General features: G+C 38.6%; 1 protein-coding gene across 1 annotated transcript; it reads right to left on the bottom strand.

Moving 5' to 3' along the window:
- Window positions 1-9,926: 9,926 nt before the first annotated feature.
- Window positions 9,927-18,584, bottom strand: LOC115691657 (nitrile-specifier protein 5-like). The gene is made up of 10 exons (XM_056319472.1): window positions 18,212-18,584; window positions 17,402-17,551; window positions 17,094-17,261; window positions 16,616-16,768; window positions 16,349-16,501; window positions 15,671-15,835; window positions 15,397-15,567; window positions 11,661-11,847; window positions 11,363-11,576; window positions 9,927-10,282 (listed from the first exon to the last, which is right to left on the bottom strand). The coding sequence occupies exons 1-10, from the start codon at window positions 18,396-18,398 to the stop codon at window positions 10,244-10,246; spliced, it is 1,587 nt and encodes a 528-aa protein (XP_056175447.1). The 5' UTR covers window positions 18,399-18,584; the 3' UTR covers window positions 9,927-10,243.
- Between the last annotated feature and the right edge of the window lie 4,226 nt (window positions 18,585-22,810).

The following is a 22,810-nucleotide window of genomic DNA, read 5'->3' as shown; positions in this document are numbered from 1 at the left end:
TAAAATATGATTAAAAATTGTTCACGTCAGCACCAGCCATACCATGTAGAATGGCATTCATGTTAGCGATTTCCGGCCAAAATTGACCAAATGGACTCAATTGGCAAAACGTGAAAATGTTTAGAAATCAATTGACAAAATTGAAATGTTTATGACTGAATTGACAAAAGTACAATATGTTTAGGATTTTTTGGACAATTTTCCCTGATAATGGGAGAATTTTGAGCCTTAATTCATGTGTAACCTCACGTATAGATACAATTGGTTCGATGGAAGCAAGACTTTTCTGGGAACATTTCAAAATGGGTTTCTGTATAGGCAAAATTAAGGAGAACAAAGTTTGGCCAAAGCATTTTATTTTTGTGCTGAAGCATATCCACAACCACTTGCAGCATAATCCACACTTAATGCCTAATTTGGCGATCAAGGAGAGAGAGAGAGAGAGAGAGAGAGAGAGAGAGAGAGAGAGAGAGAGAGAGAGAGAGATTTACTGAGAGCATGTCATTTTCCTAGTCCTGGTTTTCCTCTGATTTCACGTGCTTGGAACATCATGGTATAAAAGCTATGTACAACCTGGTACTGCTAAGTGTCACCATAGTACGAATAATATTAAACTCGAGTATTTAGTTGTTATATCTAAAGAGCTGTACATACACATCTCTAACAGTCATGAGGATTTGCCAATGCGGTATGGATATCCACGGAAGGTTTCAATCGTCATGTGCCGTAGGATGTCGGATCGATTAACGCAAACAGTAAGAAAAAAGAGAGGAGTTCATTGGATGCAGCAGATGCAAGGTTCTGTATATGGTCTCTTTACCCGTTGCATGTATCGCATAGAAGGCTATTTTTCTTTGCCTTCAAACAAAAAGAGCAGCTCTTGCTTGACTGACAATTTATAAAACCATGTCTTGAGTATTTATACCGAAAGACAGATTCACAAGTTTCCACAGACCAAGTAATAGGGTCGTGCTGGTTTACAAGCGACGCCGCTCATTTTCACAACGTCTTTGAGGAAGAGAGGAAGAGAGAGAGCATGCTGCGATATGAAAGTTTGATGTCCGAACCACGTGTCATCTCCATGAAATGACCTTCAGCTTATAAGTACTTGATATTTGAATGGTTGAGACATGTCCATTGCATGATTAGTCAGTGAGAGACGAATGTGGTTCGCAACCTCTGACGAAATGATTGCATACGTTAGGCGACTCTTGTCCAATGTCTTCGCTTGAGCACCATGTTGGAGCGTTTTATACATATTCATTGCAGATCAAGGGGTTAACTCGTGACCAAGATTTTATCCTCAGCATATGGAAAGCCTGAAGTATGTACTCAGCAAAAACATATAGTTGATCATGTAAAAATGTATCGAGTAGAAGAGCACATGAATTATCTTGCATATTTCTGTCGCAACCAGAAAAATTCCCCAAGGGTGATTGAAATTCGATTCAGCGAGAGATCATTATTACTGAGCAAGAGATGGGATAAAGATCAACTCGAATGAGCTTGAGCTTGAGCTTGAGCTTGAGCTTGAGCTTGGTTATCGGATTTCAACAAATTATCATTCATATCGTCAATAAATTTTCCTCATCCATAGATTTAATGTACCACTCCTGGGTTTCTTGAAGGGTCCATGCCAGACATTCCTTGAGCCTGCATATATTGAAGTGGAAATCAAGATATGTAAATGGCGGGTCATAGTAAGTGTTCAAACTGTTTCTGAACAATCGGTTTACCTTCGATTGAAAATCCATGAAAGCGTGGCATGACATATGGAAAACCGAACCAACTTTCCCAACCAGATACAGCTCTGCAGCAGGAATTCCAATCCGAAGAACTCCCCAATCTACCAATCAAGTGGAACAGAAAAGCGCATGGTTAACTGGAAAAGAAATATAGAAGATGGTATCAGCTCATGAACCACGCACATCAAGCAACATCGGTAAGCATATTTTGTGCACTGCACCCTGATACATGGCCACGAAGAAGTTGCGTAGCATTTGGCTGTAGGTGATACTCCTGAACATAGAAGTTTATTAGCGCTTGCCGACACCAGCACCCAATGTTGTCCAATGCTATCTACTCCAAAGAATCAGCAACTCGATTTGATTAAAGTAAGATCGCTGCTGGATTGAATGATGAAAAACCGAATTATCTGAATTATCATGTTCGGGTGTGGTCTGATCTTCCTTCACCTTCCTTTCGCTTGGCCTCGTTAGCCACATAGGTTTCCCGGAAATCTTACTGCGATCGGCGAATTGCCGCAGCATAAAGACTGCGAAATTCACAATGATGAAGCCCATAACCACATTTTCAAGAGGTAACCTTCTGAAATGATTTCTTACAAGTAGGAAGATAATTAGTACTGTCCTTCAAAAAGTAGTGCCTCAGTCCCATGAGGTCACACTTCACTGGCAGAAATACATTGATACTCCAAAATATACTTCAACTAGCTGATAAGGTCGGGCCAGGTTAGGCCGAGGAGCAGCAGTTGTCCGAGCTGGCCCTTCATGTATATTCATGGTCAAGGGAAAACCTGACTTCTTTTGCTTACGTATGCAGTATCTTTATCAATTTAGATGCTGAGAGGAGGAACCACTAACCATAATGGGAAAAATGAGGACAAATTGCAAAAGAAGCTGATGGAAAAACATGTGCGGCACACAAGTCAAACACATTAACAGTCAATAGTCACATTTCCCTGACAATCCACTCGTAGTTGCTACATTGACAGCGGATAGAAAAATTGTTATCTGCAGATCTAGTGCTTATCCCCTTCACTGTCTAATCGAAGATTGGTCTTCTCGTGTATATTGTGCTTTCTCCAACTCTACTTCATATCTGCATCTTCCCAGGTCAATTTCCATGTACCAATGTGGCATGTCCTGATTTTGTTCTTTAACTGAACCTGAATTTTACCTTCATACACCCTCTCTCATGATAATGTTTGTTAACACATGTTAGAGACGTAACTTATCTTCATGCTGCACGAACAAAAACATTTAAAAAAAAAAGAAATTCAAGTCCTTCTTAAGTAGAGAAGAGTAGGGAAAAAGAGAAGTTGCTTGTCCTTTTCGGTAAGAATGTGAACATTATCCTTCAAATGTGAGATTGTAACCTACTTTCACAATTTCCTTTCTTATTGCTAAAACCACAGCCCGATACCTATGCATCTCCAGATACGCAAGTTGGGGTCCATCAGATGATCTAGAATAATCTCAAGAACACGGATCCAACATGACACGTAAACTTGATACAATCATTCATTTAATGGCGAAGTGATATAAATTGATTCCAAGTCTGAAAATTTTCTTATATTAAGATTGTGATAGTTTCGCGGAAAACGAATGATTTAGGAAAAGTTTTCTTCAAAATAATTACTTGTATCGCTTACAAAATGAATGAAGGGAAAATATATTCATTGTCCATGAAAATGTTTAGATATATACTCTTGACAATAATGAAAATATTTTTCCATTAACTAATTATTTCAAGTGATTTTAGCGATATTTTGAGGAAGATATCCGACAAATAATTCATTTTCTGCGAAGTAAACGAAGCTTAAACTTGGATATCTCTATTCCTTTCCTTTCCTCTTTCCTTAAGTTATGAAGAAAATTTTTAGAAGTTAACTGCTCAAGTACATCAGGAATGTAAAAAGAACATATCAAAACTGAAAAAGGAACAATAAGCATTCCTCAAAAAATAAGAAAGAATAGAGCAATCACTGCATAAACGTTTAAAAGCTCCTAAAACAAAGAAAGTAAGAAAACCCAGACTCTTCAAAAATCTTTTGTGCGGATTTCCCTATTAAAAGTTAGATTTCTGATAATAGACCAAGATAACGATGGAACTGCAACGTTGACTGACCTTGTCCAGATCAGAGCCATCAGAAGGTTGTGTTACATTCGAAACAGGAACTCGACCAGCAGGTTCTGCTTAGGGCTCCAGTGAAGACGCTTCTTTTCCATGCACATCATCTGCTTCCCCATCATCAACTGAGTCCGGCTGCATAATTCTAGATGTCTTTGACTCGCTATTATAATCTCCATTTGGCATACCAGCAGTTGAATCCCCATAAGTAAATTTCCCTGTTACAAGAATAGAGAATCAGGACTGAACCAACGTTTGTTAAATAAACTTGATCAGCCATATGGGAAGAACAAGAGACTCACCGGCTGGAGCTTGAAAAAAGGTATAGGGAGAGTGCTAGGACAATTTCAATGGTGTATTGGTCACCAAAAGTCTCCGTCACTCTTGCCTGAAAATTTGATTTGCCTTGGACAGCTTCTGATTGTGTGAACTGATAACTACGAGAACCAGCGTTAGATTCCATAGCTACTTGTGATTTGGCACATACAAGCAATTCATAAAAACAGCATCAGGACCACAATTCTATGATTATGAAGAAGTTGTTGGGAGAAATTAACAGTGTGGACCCTAATGCAGATGATCATAGTTATCAATTCACACAATCAGAAGCTCTTCAAGAAAGAAAGATATTCAAGCAAGAGTGATGGAGAATTTTTGGCGATCATACAAGGTATTCAAAATAACCGTTACCATAACCTCACGATTTCTAGATAAGCGAAAAATCCAGTGGGAGATCTATAGCTATATATAATAGCATGCCAAAACATGTAAAACAGGCACCTGGCTTCTGCTTCATGGAATTTATATACTTGACAAAATCTACAGCCACACCGAAATCTCTCTAGACAACTTTCAAGAAAATTTCCTGATTTTGTATTGAATATGGTGATTCGGTATTGAATATGGTGATTTTGTCAGTTTATCAAATAAAGATTTACATGGAAAGAAAAGATCGAACCTATTTACTTAGAGTAAATTCATAGATTTGATCCGAAAAGTAAATAAGAAGCAAATACGTAGACGTCACCTCGATCATGTACCCTAAGGGCGAGCCTTATGCAGCGGTAAAAGGTTACTCCATCCAAGGTCATGGCTTCGAGTCATGAAAATAGCCTCTCTAGAAACTAAGGGTATGTCTTCATACGTGAACCCCTTCCTAGACACATGCAGTGCTGGAGATAGTGCACTGGGATGCCGTTTGTTATGTAAAATCTGAGCTTTAACTTCGAGAAAACAGTTATCTCAATGAAACAAAACACGGGATACATTTTTCTTATTATATCACCAGTAAAGTCCTCTTCTTTTCTTACCAAAAAAAAAAAAGTCCTCTTCTTGGAAGATTTTTTGGTAAAAAACAGGAACAACAAATAAATTCATGGTTCATATTGTTACCGGAATGACCATGCCCCTTCCAAACCGTAATATTGATATGATCTTTCTAATATAGGTACTCGTACGATCCAGGTTGCCGAATTGACAATCCAATCAATCCCACCTCATACTCATTCAATTAAGAGATATTTCATGAATGTGGTATTGTATATTCTTTGATTTAATATATGCTTTCAGGATTAAAGAGACTGGTAGGGCCAGTAGTGGTTTACTTTATCAGATTAGTTATAGATAATGTTGCACCTTATAGATACAAAGCATATGTAACTACAGAAGACTATTACGTGAATTTAACAGTTGTATACTCTTTCTCATGATAAAATTTTTTCCTCATAATTTACAGCTCTGTTTCTGTTTTAATTGCCAATTAACTGTACAATATCTAGATTGCGACAATAATGACTGTCATCACGAATCACATAAACACATTGTGTGCTCACTGTGCAATGCAAGGATCTTGCCACCAATGACATTTCGAAGCAATGGAGGGGGCAAAGAAACATAAAAACCTTTGATTACTCCTAGCCGGGAAAAATCTGTGATTTATTGTAGCCAGCAAACAGATTACAGAAGTCTTGCTTGCCGATTGAAAAAGCAATTGATCATCATAAGAAAACTACAGTTTACTGCATGTCTCAAGTCATGGAAAATCGTCCTACTTATTGCTCTTGTAAGCATAAAAAGGGTCCTACATGTCAAAGGTCAGAAGTTGCTGCATCACATGATTCGCAGTGACACGACTTCATATAACACAGCAGACTTTAATTCCACAGCTATGGTGCAGTTTCTTTCGGGAACTGCTACTTCAACCAAAAACCCCACATTCTAGTACCTAGACTAAAATTACGAGGGAAGAGAAATTTGACAATCGCTACTTGAGCGAAGATCCAGAGGTAGATCAGATCTCCATAGTTAGGTTGAAGGCTCTGTCAGCTGTCAAATGCATCCGGGACAACTTGATGAATGTACAGTTGGAATTGGCTTACGCATGGGGCACGTCATGAGGTATGACCGATCAAATGTAACTGTGCAAGAACCCGTTTCAAACTGATTTTGCCAAATCACCTCTTTCATCTTGGCCTAATGTCCTCCCTCCTGCCATCAGAAATATAAAAATTAGCTTGGAAGCTTATATTAGATCAATACAGATGCCCAAATCGAACAAATCCACCTAAAGATGAAGCTCAATTTGGAAGCAAGATCACTATTTCATTGAGGGCTCCTTTCTTTTCTTAGCATCAGCATTCCTAGTAAATCTTAATCACTGTCACATGAATCCTGGTACCGATAGGCATATACAAAAAGTATATCATGGAATGTGCTCCTCATGGGTATCCACATGCAAAGTCTTGGTCCTCCGACTCCATGATACATGGAAAAGACATATCGAGCCATGCCACAACAACATGATATTAAACAATCACCGGTACCCCAAAGTTTTCACAGATTCAGAGATTAGCCAGACCCAAGAGGAACTCCTCGCAACGAGATCATAGAAAATGGAAAACTTCTTTTAACAATCAAGACATATTCAAGAATAAATACATTTTCTTCAAAAATGTTTCGTGCAAATTTCCAGCCAATTAAAAGTTAGATTTGTAATAAAAGTTCAAGATAACGTTGGAACTCCAATGTTGACTGACCTTGTCCAAGTCTGTGCGAAGAAAACGTTGTGTTACATTCGAAACAGCAACTGGACCAGCAGGTTCTGCATGGGGCTCCTGCGAAGTGGCTTCTTTTCCATGCACATCATCAGCTTGCCCATCATCGACTGGCTCCGGCTGGATACTTCTAGAAGCCTTTGACTCACTATTATAATCACCATTTCCAATACCCGTACTTGAATCCCCATAAGTTCTTTTCCTGATACAAGAATAGAGAATCAGAACTGTACCAACATTTATCAAGTAAAATCGTTATCTAAATGGGAAAAACAAAAGACTCACCTGCTACAGCTTGAAAAAGGTATAGGGAGAGTGCTAGGCTCATTAAAAAATAAAATTCCACGGAGAGGTTTTCCGTCTATGACAGTTTCAATGGTGTATTGATTTCCAAAATTCTCCGTCACTCTCGCCTGAAATATTGATATGCCTCGGACGGCTTCTGATTCTGTGAACGGATAACTATGAGAACCTGCACTAGAGTCCATAGCTACTTATGATTTGGCACATACAATCAATTAAAAAAGAAGAGTATCACGACCATATCCCACAGTTTCTAGATAACTGAACACTCCAGTGGGAGATCTATAGCTATATATAATAGCAAGGGAAAACATGTAAAACAGGCACTTGGCTTATGCTTCATAGAATTTTAATTACTTGACCAATTCTATGGCCACACGGAGATCTCTCTAGACAATTTTGAAGAAAATTTCCTGATTCTATACCGAATATGGTGATTTGGTATTGAATATGGCGATTTTGTCAGTTTATGAAATAAAGATTTACATGGAAGGAAACCTACAATGAGATTGAATCCATTTACTTAAAGTAAATACATAGATTTGACTAAACAAGCAAATACATAGTCGTCACCTAGATCGTGATACCCCAAGGGCGAGCCTTGGTGCAGCGGTAAAAGTTTACTCCATTGTGACCAAAGGTCATGGGTTCGAGTCATTGAAGTAGCTTATCTAGAAACTAGAGATATGGCTGCATACGTGAACCCCTTCCTAGACCCATTCGGCGCTGGGGAGTCTAGTGCATTGGGACGCCGATTTGTTATGTAAAGTCCGAGCTTTAACTATAAGAAAAAATTATTTCTCAATGAAACCAAAACACGGGATAAATTTTTCATGCTATATTTATAAGTAAAGTCCTTGCTTTGGACGATTTTTTGGTCAAAAACTTGAACAACAAATAAGTTCACGATTCGTATTATTACCGGGATGGCCATGCCCCTTTTGAACTACGATATTGGTATGATCTTTTTAATTTGGGTACTTTTACGGTCCAGGTCGACCGAATTGGCAATCCAATCAACCCCACCTCAACTCATTCTATTACGAGATGCTACATGAACATGGTATCATATATTCTGAGTTAATATAGGCTTTTAGGATCATAGAGACAAGTAGGGCTAGTAGTGGTTTAATTTGTTTGATCAGTTATAGACAATGTTGCACCTTATAGATATAAAGCATATACAACTACAGTAGACCGTGACCTTCACCAAACTATTTGTTTAAAACGTACTACAACCCAAATGGCAGATCAACCAACCCATAGCTTCTAATCAGCTGCTTAAGAAAAGAAGACTTCGGGAATGACTAGAACATAGTTTGTCCTATTAACCCAAGTCAGTGCAATGAGTCATGATGAATTCCATTGATCAAGAAAGTGAAAAAAGGAAGGAAATGGAGAGAGCCGATGCAATTAAACCAATGAATCGAAAATCGAGAAATTGAATCCCGTACGATGCAGTTTAACAAGAAGAAAGTACATTTATTCATATTTATATTATTGAGGCGCATCCAACTCTTCAAGTGCAAGAAAGTCATCAGGATTATATTCGTAGCCCTCGAGATTGGAGTGCAAGGAGTCCTCTTCCAAACTTCCACCGCCGGCGGCCGAGTTCTCCGGTGAAGTCAAGAAACCGTCGTGGTCACCGTCGCTGATGCAGTCCTCGAAGAGACTAAGAAATTTGCAGGGATTTTATCCACAATCCTTGAGATCGGAGCACGTGGGTGGACTTCACGAACTTATACTACAGGCGGCTTACTTCCCTGGCAAAGTCAAGAAACCATCCCGATCACTGTCTCGGAAGCAATACTCGAAGAGAGCCAAAATTGCAGGGCAACAAGCTTCGAAACTCTCAAATTCATCGCTCAAAACTTCAGACAACCCAGAGCCACTACCGGCACCGACCTTAATGGATGCATTGTTCTCCAAATCCTCCAATTTTTTGCGCACTCATTCGCGAATAGCCTCTCATTTCCATTGTTGAAATGCCTTGACTAGAGGGTGATCGCTTGCATCTGAAGTATTTAGAGTTTACTTGGTTTTCCTAATTATTTATGTGATGTTATCGCGGTGCTCTGCCCTTATTAGCGCTAATAGATTCGCCCTTATGGCTTCTGATGTTCTATCAGTGCAGTTTTTGCGGACTTTTCAAAGCATATATTAGATCATGTACAGATGCCCGAATCGAACAAATCCACCTAAAGATAGAGCTCAACTCAGAAGCAAGATCACTATTTCATTGAGGGGTCTTTTCTTTTCTTAGAGTATCAGGAGTCATAGTTAAACTTGATCACAGTCAAAATTGTTTGCATACGCATCCCGGTATGCGTAGGCATTTACAAAAAGTCCATCACCGAACATGCTACTCATGGGTATAAACATGCACGATTTTGGTCCTCCGACTCCATGATACATGAAAAGATGTGCAACAAAGGATATTAAGCAACTGAAATAGACTGTTGCTGTTATCCGCATGACAAGGAGGTACTTCATAGTTAGTATCCCAAAGTTTTCACAAATTTAAGAAATTAGCCAAAAACAAGAGGAACTCCTCGCCACGAGATCATGGCAAATGGAAAAGTTATTTTAACAAGCGCGACATACTCAAGAATGAATACACATGTGCTAGAATGATTCGTATAAGTGATGTAGACGATGCAATATATATATATATATATATATATATATATATATATATTTTGTACTCAATATCACAGCCATCGTACATATATTATGTATAAGCTTGTACATAGATGTTTTTGCTGAACAAAATTTCTATGGCCTGTGAGTAATTTGTTCCTAGAAACTAATATTTCACAAGCACAGGTGTGAGATCAAAACATGCTTTGATGGGCTATAGAAACTGGAAGCTGGATAAGAGCAACATATCATAAACAACACATATGATTCTTGTTTTGTGAGATCACGTCAAAGTCCTTGGTTGATGGAGATACACTCTTTTGGAACTTCCACATTTAGATCTGGAGCTTCATCCATCTAATCATCTTTGGTATTCATAGAAGCCTACAGTGATTATTTTTCATTGTGGGAACCTGAGGAGGAAGACAAATATCAAAATATGCAGGCAGATAATCCCATAATGCACACGATGCATATTTGCATTCAGAGCACAGAATAATCACATGATCAATATCACATTGTAATGACTCTGAACACCCAGAAACAGCACAAAAACACAAATACATTCTGCATACAATAGCCAAATCCTGTTTGGTAGACCAATTTTCTGTTCCCTTGCTTTTCTTTCATCTCTTTCAGCAACAATATCACATACAGGATGACTAGAATATTTCAATTGGGGGTCACCCCTCAGAAACTGCATCTGAATTTTGGTCCGACTTGCTACAGGCATCAAAATCTACCCAATAACCAACCTTTAAGTAGAGACGAATAGGGAATGCTTCTTTGCTTGTCCTTTTCAGTAAGAATGCAAGCATTATCCTTCAAACATGAAATTTTCATGTACTTTCACATGTTCCTTTTCTTTATAGTTGAAACTTCCATTACTAAATTTAATATATGTAAATTAGCTGCCACCAAGACTCGAAACCCAAAATTAAAGTCAAAACACCACAGCAAGAAACCTATGCTTCTCCAGCTAGGCAAGTTGGGTCCCTCAGATGATGATCTAAAATAATCTAAAAAACATTACTCCAATCATGTCAACCTCACATGGATATATGACACGTAAACATCACACAAGCATTCATTACGTGGTAAAGATGATATAGATTGATTCAACATCTGGAATTTTGCTTTCTATTGACATTGGTGTTCTCTTTCCTTATTCTTTTTTTATTTCTCAAAAGTTATAGAGACAATTCTTAGTTAACTGTTCATGTAACTCAGGAATGAAAATAGAACAGATCAAAACTGTAAAAGGCCCCTTACCAAAAAAAAAAAACTGTAAAAGGAACAATAAGAACTCAAAAACTAAGAAAGATTAGAACAATCATTGCATAGATGTTTCAAAGCTCCTAAAACAAAGTAAGAAGACTCAGATTTTTCTGCGAACTTCCAGCCTTTTAAAAGCCAGATTTGTTTCGAGATAAAAAAAAACCAGATTTGTGATAGAAGTTCGAGAGAACGTTGGAACTGCAAGGTTGACAGACCTTGTCCAGGTCAGAGTCATCAAAAGGTTGTGAAACATCCAAAACAGTATCTTGACCAGCAGGTTCTGCATGGGGCTCCTGGGAAGAGGCCTCTTTTCCTTGCATATCATGTCCATCATCAATGGAGTCCGGCCGGATACTTCTAGAAGCCTTTGACCCATAGTTATAATAACCATTTTTTATAACAGCACTTGAATTTCCATAGGTTCTTTTCCTGTTACAAGAATAGAGAAGCATAATTAAACCAACATTTGTTAAGTAAAATCGATCAGCTAAATTGGCAAAACAAAAGACTCACCTGCTGGTGCTTGAAAAAGGTATAGGAAGCGCGCTTGGCTCATTGGAAAATAAAATTCCACAGAGAGGTTTTCCGTCTATACAAGTTTCAATAGTGTATTGCTTTCCAAAATTCTCCGTCACTCTCGCCTGAAATATTGATTTGCCTCGGACGGCTTCTGATTGTGTGAACGGATAACTATGAGAACCTGCATTAGGGTCCATAGCTACTTATGATTTGGCACATACAAGCAATTAAAAAAAACAGCATCACGATCATAATCCCACGATTACTAGATAAGTGAAAACTCCAGTGCGAGATCTATAGCTATATATAATAGCAAAGGGAAACATGTAAAACAGGCACTTGGCTTCTGCTTCATCAAATTTTAATTACTTGACAAATTCTACAGCTACACGGAAATCTCTCTTGACAATTTTGAAGAAAATTTCCTGATTTTGTATTGAATATGTTGATTTCGTATTGAATATGGTGATTTTGTCGGTTTATAACATAAAGATTTACATGGAAAGAAACCTACAATGAGATTGAATACATTTACTTAAAGTAAATACATAGATTTGACCAAAAAAGTAAATACGTATACGTCAACTAGATCATGGTACCCTAGGGGTGAGCCTTAGTGAAGCAGTAAAAGGTTACTCCATTGAGGCCTAAGTCACGGGTTCGAGCCATGAAAATAGCCTCTCTAGAAACTAGGGGTATGGCAGCATACATGAACCCCTTCCTAGACCCGCACAGTGCGGGGGAGTCTTGGAACTGGGATGCCGATTTGTTATGTCAGGTCTGAGCATTAACTTCAAGATAAAATTATTTGTCAATGAAAACAAAACACGGGATAAAATTTTCATATTATTATCATAAGTAAAGTCCTTCTTTTGGAAGATTATATGGTCAAAAACTTGAACAACAAATAAGTTCATGGTTCATATTGTTACAGGGATGGCCATGCCTCATCCGAACTGCAATATTGGTATGATCTTTCTAATTCAGCTACTCTTATGATCCAGGTTGCCAGAATTGGCAATCCAATCAACCCCACCTCATACTCAGTCAATTAAGAGATATTACATGAACATGGTATAAAGCATATGTAGCTACAGTAGATCGTTACCTTCCCCCAACTACTTATTTAAAACGTACTACAACCCAAATCGCAGATCAACTAACCCTAGTCCTTAAATATAGTTTTCTTGACAGGTGACGTACCTCATCCTTGTTACCATTCCATGACTTATAGTGAATCGTGATCTAGGTAAAATCTTCATATCTAAAGAAACCTAACATATTAGTAAAATATTCTAACATATGGTAGAATTATTTGCACAAGCTAGTGACTATGCTTTAAAAAATCCTTATTATATTTCCGTATTCAGAATTTCATATTTACAACCACAATTTATGCCCACACGATAGCAACATATGTTGATGCTTATAACTAGGCCAGCAAACAAGTTTTAGAACTCAATGACTCCGTACTTTGGTTCAAAAAATGACCGAACATTGAGGTTCCTACAATACAGGTTCTTATTACATTACCTCGATGACAAATAGCACGTTTAAATACTTAAATAAGGCTAAAATAATAAAAATTGACAAATTCTCCTATAATGTTTCTTTTAGACAAGTAACGCGTGCAACCTTCTCAAAATTCCTTAAGAAAAGGTGCTTAGTGCTCACAAGAAGAGCATTTTGTCCATCCACTCACAAACTCTCTCTCTCTCTCTCTCTCTCTCTCTCTTGCAAAAGGGCATGCTGTAGATTATTCTAGCAAAGCACTTGTTTCTATTACAGAGCAATGACCTATTTCTAGTTATTCTTTTGGTCGAATAACCTTTTTCAGTAACCTATAACCTAATTCAGCAAATGAATTTATAACTACATGCCCATGGTCTGGATATTTTGGAGCTAGATAGATGAATTCATGGTCAAAGTCAACTAAGATGGTGTTTATGGACATAACACTTGCCCTCGGGGTCTACTTATTGTTTGATAGAGTTGAAACAATTAGATTGAAGTAGTGTTGATAAAGCAATGAAATCAGTTATGACTCTCCCCTTTCAATATAGTTTTGGCGAAGTTGCCGGATATGTCCAGCAAATTCACAATATCACTATACTATGCCTAAGCACATGGTAACTCTACTAGTCCTAACTCTAATTTAGAAACTAAAACTAGGGAAGAAGTTCAAAGACAAATTGATGTGGAATCCCATTTGAGAGTTTGAAAACAGGTTCATGGGGTGGAAAAGCCTTATCCTTCCAAGGAAAGAAAAACCACACTTAGCAAGAGCACTCGAGCTTGCTAGTTTACTTTCTTTCTCTCTTTTCTATCCCAGCGTCTGTGGTGAAAAGATAGGAGGATATTCAGAGGAAGTTCTTGTGGCGTAGTACTGATGAAAGACGCAAATATCACCTGGTGATATCAGGTCTGGTCAACTTATTTATATTTAGAGGTGGTTTAAGAGTATGATCTTGGTCCTGTTGTAATAATGCTTTGTCTGCAAATGGCTTCAGAGACATTTAAATGGAAAGAACCACATCTGAAGACAACTCAGACAAGTCATTAAAGCAAAATATGCACAAAACAGAGAGGATGGATCTCAAAGTGTGGGAGGGGTCTACATGGGGTGGGAGTTTGGAAATAAGAAAGCAATGCTAGGATTCTCCCATTAAAACTATTCTATTCACTCCTTAGTGGGCGTTCTATTCTATTTTGGCATTATGATTGGAGCTCATCAACCCCATTGAAAACTCAGTTTCGTAGCTTATTCCAAATTACAAGCAACAAAGAAGCTATTGTTCAATCTTGGGCGAGTTGTGTAAATGGCAATATCAGTTGGGGTGTTTAATTGATTAGAAACATTATTTTTATACTTTGGCTGGTCAATGATGCTTGGAAATTGGTTAGGTCAGTTGAGGGCATTCAGTGGGTAAATGCAGAGACTGTGCAAGGAGAGCTAAGAGCTTTGTTTGGTAGATGCAATAACAAAGAGAAGAAAAGATTACACTTGATCCCTTTGGCTAGTTTGTTGGATAATCTTCAATAGAACAGAGCCATTTTGTAAACATTAATAAGTCGTGGCTTTTCACTTTCATCCATTATCATACGCAGAGATTGAATATTGATGCAAAATGTTATTCCAAAATAAGCTTAAGACAAGGGGCACAAAAGAATAAGTGGTAATTAGCATCAGCTAATATGATCACCATCGCCATCTCACCTTTTATGACTACATCTTTAAATATCAATTATTGAATCAACAACTACATAATGTATAATAGTACCATTAGCGTAACTGATGCTACCACTCACTATATGGCAACTAATATCTCACTGTCAAAAGCCACTGCTAAGAAAAATGTGAATATAAAGCAAATAGCAATCTTGCAGATAGTACGCAAAAAATACACAATATTGCCATAAAATGAAGCTTAAAACTTTGATGAAATTTGAAAAATTTACATCCACGAGAAAAGACTGCAGAAGCTTAAGGTATGAGAGTACGTTCTCAACTCTGTCATCATATAATGGGACAATACGAAATCGATGACCCGGGGGTAACAAAGGAAAAGATTACAGAACTGGAGACAATTGGTATCATGAACAATAGTTTCAAGTCTACATAAAAAAACGTAGAAATCAAATTAAATAGTACTATCTCCACAGCCATTCTTTCTCCCACCAACAAACCCTCATTCAAGAACATGAAAGTAAACATATATTGGGTCCTGACCTGGTTGACCAGAGATCAATAGCGACACAGGTTGATATGAGCTTGTGGATACACCAACTTGCACCAAAGCTTTATCATGTCCTAGAGTCAAATTTTGTTCTTGGCACTTCGGCTTCAATTTCTTCCTCAAGGGTAGCTTTGCTAGTCTTCGCTTGTGTTCCCTAGTGAGTCCTAGAAATGATATAGGAAATTAACTCTCCTGCACATCTTGGGCTTTGAAACCTGAAAATGAACATAAACTACCAAAAGAATGTCCACAAGATATAATTTGAACCTGTGTGCAAGTAATAAATATGGTCAAGAGCCTCGAGACTTCTACTGCAACCACCCACAAAGGCAAGAACCCCACTCCTTACTGGATCCAGACAGACCCCAGCCATGGAAAATCTGGCAGAAGGTCCAGCACCTGCAGTAGTCACCTTGGACCATATCGCAGATTCTGCAAAATCATGGTAACAGTCGAGCAAAATAGATAAAGTACATGAGGACACGCATTTTAAGTTGAAGGAACGAAAGCATGCTTACGTTGCTTTCCCACACTTTTCCAAGGCAACAAGGGAATAGGAAAAAATTAAAAGAAGCAATAGATGATCAGCTCAAACTTTACTTTCCAAATACATGAATGATTAAGCGAAGTTAACTAATCATTGGATATAGAATTGACCGGACAAGGAAAAAGGCCCTATTCTTGAAATAGAAGTTCATCTAGCACTCCAATGTACCGCTCGCATCTCAAAAGAAAAGGAAATATACTTGAGATTTAAAACTGCAATCAGCAAAGCATTGCCTAGAAATATATTAACAAACACATGCTTCATGGAAAACAGGCCAGTAAGAATGTAAGAACTAGAAATTTGAGTCTGACATTATTACATTTCAGCAAATGCATGTATATCTGCATGATCTCTATGGCATACAATCAGAAAGCATATACAGAGCAACAAAAACTTACCAACATCAAGCATATACAGGTCATCATATAGCCTTTGGGCCTCTGTGTATCCCCCATAAACAAACAGAATCTTCCCAAAAGTAACAGTCAAACGTCCACCACGGGGGGGTAGCATGTCGCCGGTGGTATTCAGTTCCTTCCACATCAGGGTATCTAACAAAATACAGTAGGGCCAAAAGAGTAGTAAAAAAAGGATACTAGTGGAGAGAAAAAAAGCAAGAAACCACTATTCAGGTAAACTAATAAAGGCTACAGTAGACAGTAAACCTGCATCAAGAATATGGACATCGGATAAATAGTAATCACGCTCATCTTGACCCCCAATCACAATCATTTTGTTCTTCCAAGTTGAGCAGCTATGGGTAAGACGTGGTGAAGGTGGGATACCAGTTGTCATCGCCTTTTTCCATACAAATGTCTCTGTAGATTATGAGAAGGAAATGCATGAACTAGCATGTTTGTCTACCCAAGGAAGATAGAATACCGAACTCTGCAATATAAATTGATAAACATTTGCAGAGCAGTAGTAACTGATGACACATGCTACAAGTATAGTAATTTGATGAGCAGTAGTAACTGATGACGCATGCTACAAGTATAGTAATTTGATAAGTTGGAGGACACAGCATTCATGGAAAGTAGAGTCTTTAACCCACCCCTCAGACGCACATACAGTAATTTCACAAATAGATGTTAGTGGGGACTAGAGGCAAAGAAGACATGTCGACTTTTAAAAAGAATGTACCTGTGTTCAATATGAAGAGATCATTATGATATACTTCATCATCTTCATCAGGAGACTTTCCATACCCACCAAATATGAACAGCCTTTTACCCACAAGGGCTGCACTATGACCCTGCCTTGCCTCCGGTGCCTCTCCCCTTGTAATTCGTGATATCCATGTATGAGAAGCTATAAAACATATTCGTGAACTACATTAAAAAGAGCCCAACTTCTGCTATTGCAAGTATAATGAAAAGATGCACTGATTATTAGTTGACAAGACTGTATGATGACACCAGGGGCAAAAGGAGATGGTAAATGTAACTTACAAGTGTCTAGAATATGCAAATCCCCGAGAGGGTTCATCCCATCCGTCCCACCAAACACAAACAAATTGTCACCCACATTAGTACAGCTATGGCCGTCCCTTGGAGCAGGTGGCGTGCCTTTTATTGTGGGCTGGCTCCATGTTTGCTCCACTGCGAGTCAGAAAAAAACTAATTATCAATTGAAAAAAAAGAGGAAAATCACAACATAAGAAGACAAGTAATGGCAGATTCATATCTCTCTCTCTCTCCAGAAGCCTCAACAACTTCCACATGCCACAATAGGTAAGCTCCAATGGAACACGAGATCACGACAGAAAAACTAGAAGGCAACAGAAGTTGGAGGTACACCGAAAGCCATCCCTCACGAAATTCCAGCAGTAAATGTAAACACCAGCAAAATGCAAACGGGGAGAAAGTCAAAAACAGCTTCAGTAATTGTTCAAGATGAAGAAGTACAGGAAAATATTTGTCATAGCAATGCCATATATAACAATCATTGGACATAGAACATCGCGAAAAATTCTCTTCCATCCCACACATTCAATGCATAAAACTAGCCACAAATCACTGATTCAAGAGCCAAGCCATTGATTAATGTAAAAACCAACAACAAACGAAAGGAGTCAGCAAGTTATAACACAACCAAAAAAAAATGAAATCCCAACAAGCAGAATTGCACCAAAAAACACCAGGAGCTCCAAATCAGACAGAAAAAGAAAAAAGAAGAGAAAAGAACCAATCTTTCTCTCAGCAAAAAATGCAACTTTGAAGGAAAACCAGAACCTTCATAAGATAAACGCGAAGACCCACCAGTGTCAAAGACGTCAACTTGGTTGGTCTGGCACACGTCTTTCCCAAAGCCACCGAACACGTAGAGAAACATCCCTCCTTTGACGGCATTGCAAGTGTGGCCCCACCTCTTTCTGGAGCCACCCGACTCTTCTCTGCCCTTCTCTGTTTCCTGGGCTTGCGGCAACAGGACTCTCTCCCACCTCATTTTTCTTTCCCAGGAATGTCAACCGACAACACAAGGGGCCAAGAAAGTGCGAGAAAGTGAGAGCCTTTCAAGAAAAGAGAAGGATTTTGATGTTTGAGAAGAAGACTGTCTGGCTTTGGTGTCATGCAGAGAGCAAAAGACCTGAACAAATGTGGACGATGCAGCAAAAAACGAGGGAACGCAGGAGCGTTTCTTCTTCTTCTTCTTCTTCTTTTCGTCCTTTTTTTCTTGCCAAAAAGTTTTCATGTATACAGAATTTTTTATAATACCTTTTTTGGCCCTTTAGAATAAGATCAAGAAGGATCATATTAGGAAAAATTGCCCAATATATAAAGTCGCTCTAGGGCTAGCAATGTCAAAGCCAAATCCGGCAAGAAAAATATGCCATTTAATTCAATACCAAAATTATCAATTGGCAGAATTATGTGTACTAAAAAGCACAAATATGGACATAAATTGAATAAAGGATAAAGTAAAAAAGAATATGCATCTTGTCATTGGTATTTAGATATTGCCCTTTTAACTTGCATGCTTTAGGAAGCATAAATATTTGAAGTGCATTATTAGATTTAGAATGGAGAGAAAAGAATATATTTTGGTAACTAAATATTTGAAGCTTTAAATTGTAGATAAACTTTTCAAGTAATTAATTGCTAGTAAAATTTAGAAGATGAAAATGGGGGAGTTACTAAACCTCAATTCATGCGATAAGATGAATGTTGAGCTCATCCTATTTTCAGAGAGGCATTTCGATGCCAAGTATTATGACACCACTAGAGTGTTCGTCGTGCTTGGATAAGGAATCTTCTAAAGAAAAGTTGCCACTCTAGTGTCTAAAGAGAGATGTTTAAGCTCTTAGGCTGCATCTTGTATTGGATGAGAAACTTGCAGGATGCTATAAATGCACCTGAAGAGTTCATGCAAGTATATCTAGATCAACGCGCATTTATGGATTATTTCAGGGAGTGGTGGTTATCATATATAGGGCAAAAGTATACCACAAGTGCCATAACTTATGTACGACGATCACTTTGGTGCCATAACTTTTTTTCGGATTACTTTGGTGTCAAGTCGAAGGAAAAGAGATCACTTTAGTGCTAATTTGGCCGGAAATCCGACGTGGCATTTTTTATTAATTTTTGACGCCGACGTGACTCGCCGGAGGCTGAGTCAGCGTGTACAGTCAGCATTGTTTATTTTAAATAAATTTTTTCAGCGTGTACAGTCAGCATTTTTAATTTTAAATATTTTTTTTCTTTTTTTTTTCTTCTTTTCTTTTCTTTTCTTTTCTTTTCTCCCCTCGCCGGCCGGTTGCTGGTGACCGGCCGGCCACCGGCGAAGCCCGGGAAGGGCTGGGTGAGGGCGGCCTTGCCCATGGCCGGCGAGGGGCGGCCGACCCTCGCCGGCGACAGGCGAGGGCTACCCTCGCTCGACGCCGGCGAAGGTCGCCCTCGCCAAATTCGGCGAGGGCGACCCTCGCCGGCGTCGGGCGAGGGAAGCCTTCGCCTGGGCGGGCAAGGGTCGCCCTCGCCGGATCTGGCGAGGGCGACCCTTGTCGGCGTCGGGCGAGGGTCGCCCTCGCCGGCGTCGGGCGATGGTCGCCCTTGCTGAGTCGGGCGTGGGTGACCCTCGCCCGACGCCGGCGAGGATCGCGCGGCGACCCTCGCCGGCGTCGGCGAGGAAGCCCTCGCACAGGCGGGCGAGGCGGCCTCGCACAGGCCGGAGAGGGGCGGCCTTGCCTGTTCTTCGGTGAGGGTCGGTCGTCCCTCGCCGGCCATGGGCAAGGCCGCCCTCGCCCAGCCCTTCCCGGGCTTCGCCGGTGGTCGGCCGGCCACCGGCAACCGGCCGGCGAGGGGAGAAAAGAAAAAAAAGAAAAGAAAAGAAAAAGGAAAGAAGAAAAAAAAAGGAAAAAAATATTTAAAATAAAAAATGCTGACTGTACACGCTGAAAAAAATTATTTAAAATAAAAAATGCTGACTGTACACGCTGACTCAGCCTCCGGCGAGCCACGTCGGCGTCAAAAATTAATAAAAAATGCCACGTCGGATTTCCGGCCAAATTGGCCCTAAAGTGATCTCTTTTTCTCCGACTTGACACCAAAGTGATCCGAAAAAAAGGTTATGACACCAAAGTGATCGCCGTACACAAGTTATGGCACTTGTGGTGTACTTTTGCCCCCTATATAGGTATTATTTAATTGACCTAAAATCTAAAATCGTGCTTCTTGAATTTGAAATTGTTGATGGCTTTAAAAGGTGTTGGTTTGCCCAGAACTTTGACATCTCTTTTGTCTTGCAGATGTTTTGATTAATGGTAGGAGGCTTTGCCAACAGCTGGTCCTGAACCCTAGGCTGCAATTGAGTCTTACCACCTAAGACTGAAGTTATGGCCAAGAATCGACTGGTTGATCCACATGTTGGCAACCGAATATTCCTTTTACGTGTTGGCAACTGGATATCACTCTTTATTTTGGTTGGATCAGTATTCTCTAATGATTGGGTTTTTGAGGATGTTAGGGACCAGAGTTTCACAAGTAATGCTTGGCATTAGGCCCTCGAGATTCTAAATGTGGAGGTGATATTGGACGTTCGAAATCTGCTGTTTGCAAAAGTTCTCTCTAAAGATGGAAGCTGAGTCTACACAGTGTGGAAACCAGGTTCAGAGTTCTCCATATGTGATTGCTCTTGGTCAAGGCCCGGAAATCTATGTGAATAACAGTAAGGATAATAATACTCACAGAGTAAGTTTGATGAAAATAAAAAAAATTGATACGACTGGTTTATATTGAATGCCTAAAGGAGCTGAATAAGTTAAAAAACTGTTTAGTATTTGTCACATTATTTAGTAAATTTCATAGAGTACTCGAGTTTTTTAAGAGTTAATACCATGAAAAATCTCAAACTGGTATACTTGTGACAAATTTACTCTCCGAAAGTTTCCATTAAATTTTACTGTTAAATTGTTGAGTTGAATGATATGTAACAGTTGATGGGTATACCGATTTGGGATTTTACCCCTCCGTTTGTCACATGTTTACCAATTTGTGATTTTTTCTGGTATTAATCCAATTTAACAGAGGGTAAATTTGTCACAAGTGTACCGGTTTTAGGTTTTTTATTGTCAAAAAATTATTTTTGGGTAAATTTGTCACGGGATTATCAGTTTTGAGTTTTTGGTGGTCAAAAAATTTATTTTGGGTAAATTTATCGCATGTGTACTATTTTGGAGTTTTTCGTGGTATTAACCCGTGTTTTAATCTCAAGCATTACTTTTCTTTTTTTGGTCACTTTCCAAAATTAGCTATTGATTGAGCTTGTTAACAATCCAAATTATTAATATCAAATTTGAAAAAAATCAAAATTATCAATATAAAATCCGAAAACCTTAGACTATTAAATAAAAAATCCTGGAGGTTGGCAAACTTATTTTCACAGTCACAATAAGATGCTAGCAAATTTTCCAATTACCTTGATCGTTACGGTTACATAGGATTTTATTTTGGTGTACCCTCTTACGTGCAAATCGAACTAAAAACCACAAGAAAGAACGCATGTGGAGTTAAAGTAGTAAAAAATTATTATTCCACATGACCTTAATATAAAATTTCAACGGGACTTACACATGTACTGCCTTTAAACGAAGAACTTAAACATTGGTACGGGACGTTATCAAAATTAGTTCCGCATACTTCATACCTCGTATTTATTTTGTAATTGTGACTCTTTGTTCTTCAATTTTAATGTGCATGGATGTTTGAATTTTATCACACCGCTTGAATACATGACTTTAATGAGTCTCCAATACTTTTAGTCTCTCTATGCTTAAGCGTTTAAGCTTTTGGTTAGACTTTCTAACAAAAATCGATTGAGTCAATAAAATCTTAATTAGATTAAAAAAAAAATTAGCTTGCCAAAAAGCATTTATCTGTACTTCGAGCTATAACGATTGAGGTGATCGGTCTAATTATCATCTTTGCTTTGAATTTTGGGAGACACTAACACATGATTAACATCATTGGTCATGTTTGGGGCACTCTTATAATGCCATGAGATCACAAAGCACAATGTTGTCGTGAATGATTTAGCGGCTAACAATAGTCCGACGATATATAGTATTTCTTGATCCACCGTTGACAATTAATCTCCTTGATCTGGCGGTTCTTAACTTGCACAACAATATGATATGGCTTAGCTTCATGACACCATATCAAGGTCCTCATGCCAACTTCAGATTCCACCACAATTGATTAATTATTTAGGTATGCAATTTCGCAAATTATTGTTCGTACTTTTGAATTTTGGATCGGTTAATGTTTTAGCAGTTTATATTTCTTTTGTCTTTGAATTTGTTGGAAATTTTCTAGTTTAATTTATTTATGTTATCTATATTTTGTAAACTTTTTTGTTTCGAC

The sequence above is a fragment of the Syzygium oleosum genome, unplaced genomic scaffold, assembly GCF_021117445.2.
Source record: "Syzygium oleosum isolate NSW1041296 unplaced genomic scaffold, Sole_v2.1 Sole_v2.17, whole genome shotgun sequence".
NCBI lineage: Eukaryota > Viridiplantae > Streptophyta > Magnoliopsida > Myrtales > Myrtaceae > Syzygium > Syzygium oleosum.
Note: the sequence above shows the minus strand (reverse complement) of the source record. Positions and strands in the feature narration are given on the sequence as shown.

Coding starts and splice junctions, on each gene's coding strand:
- LOC115691657 (XM_056319472.1), bottom strand. CDS start 18,398: ATGAGGTGGGAGAGAGTCCTGTTGCCGCAAGCCCAGGAAACAGAGAAG. Junction 17,552..18,211: donor AGTTGACGTCTTTGACACTG/GTGGGTCTTCGC, acceptor TCTGACTCGCAG/TGGAGCAAACATGGAGCCAG. Junction 11,848..15,396: donor ATTGATCTCTGGTCAACCAG/GTCAGGACCCAA, acceptor ACCCTAATGCAG/GTTCTCATAGTTATCCGTTC.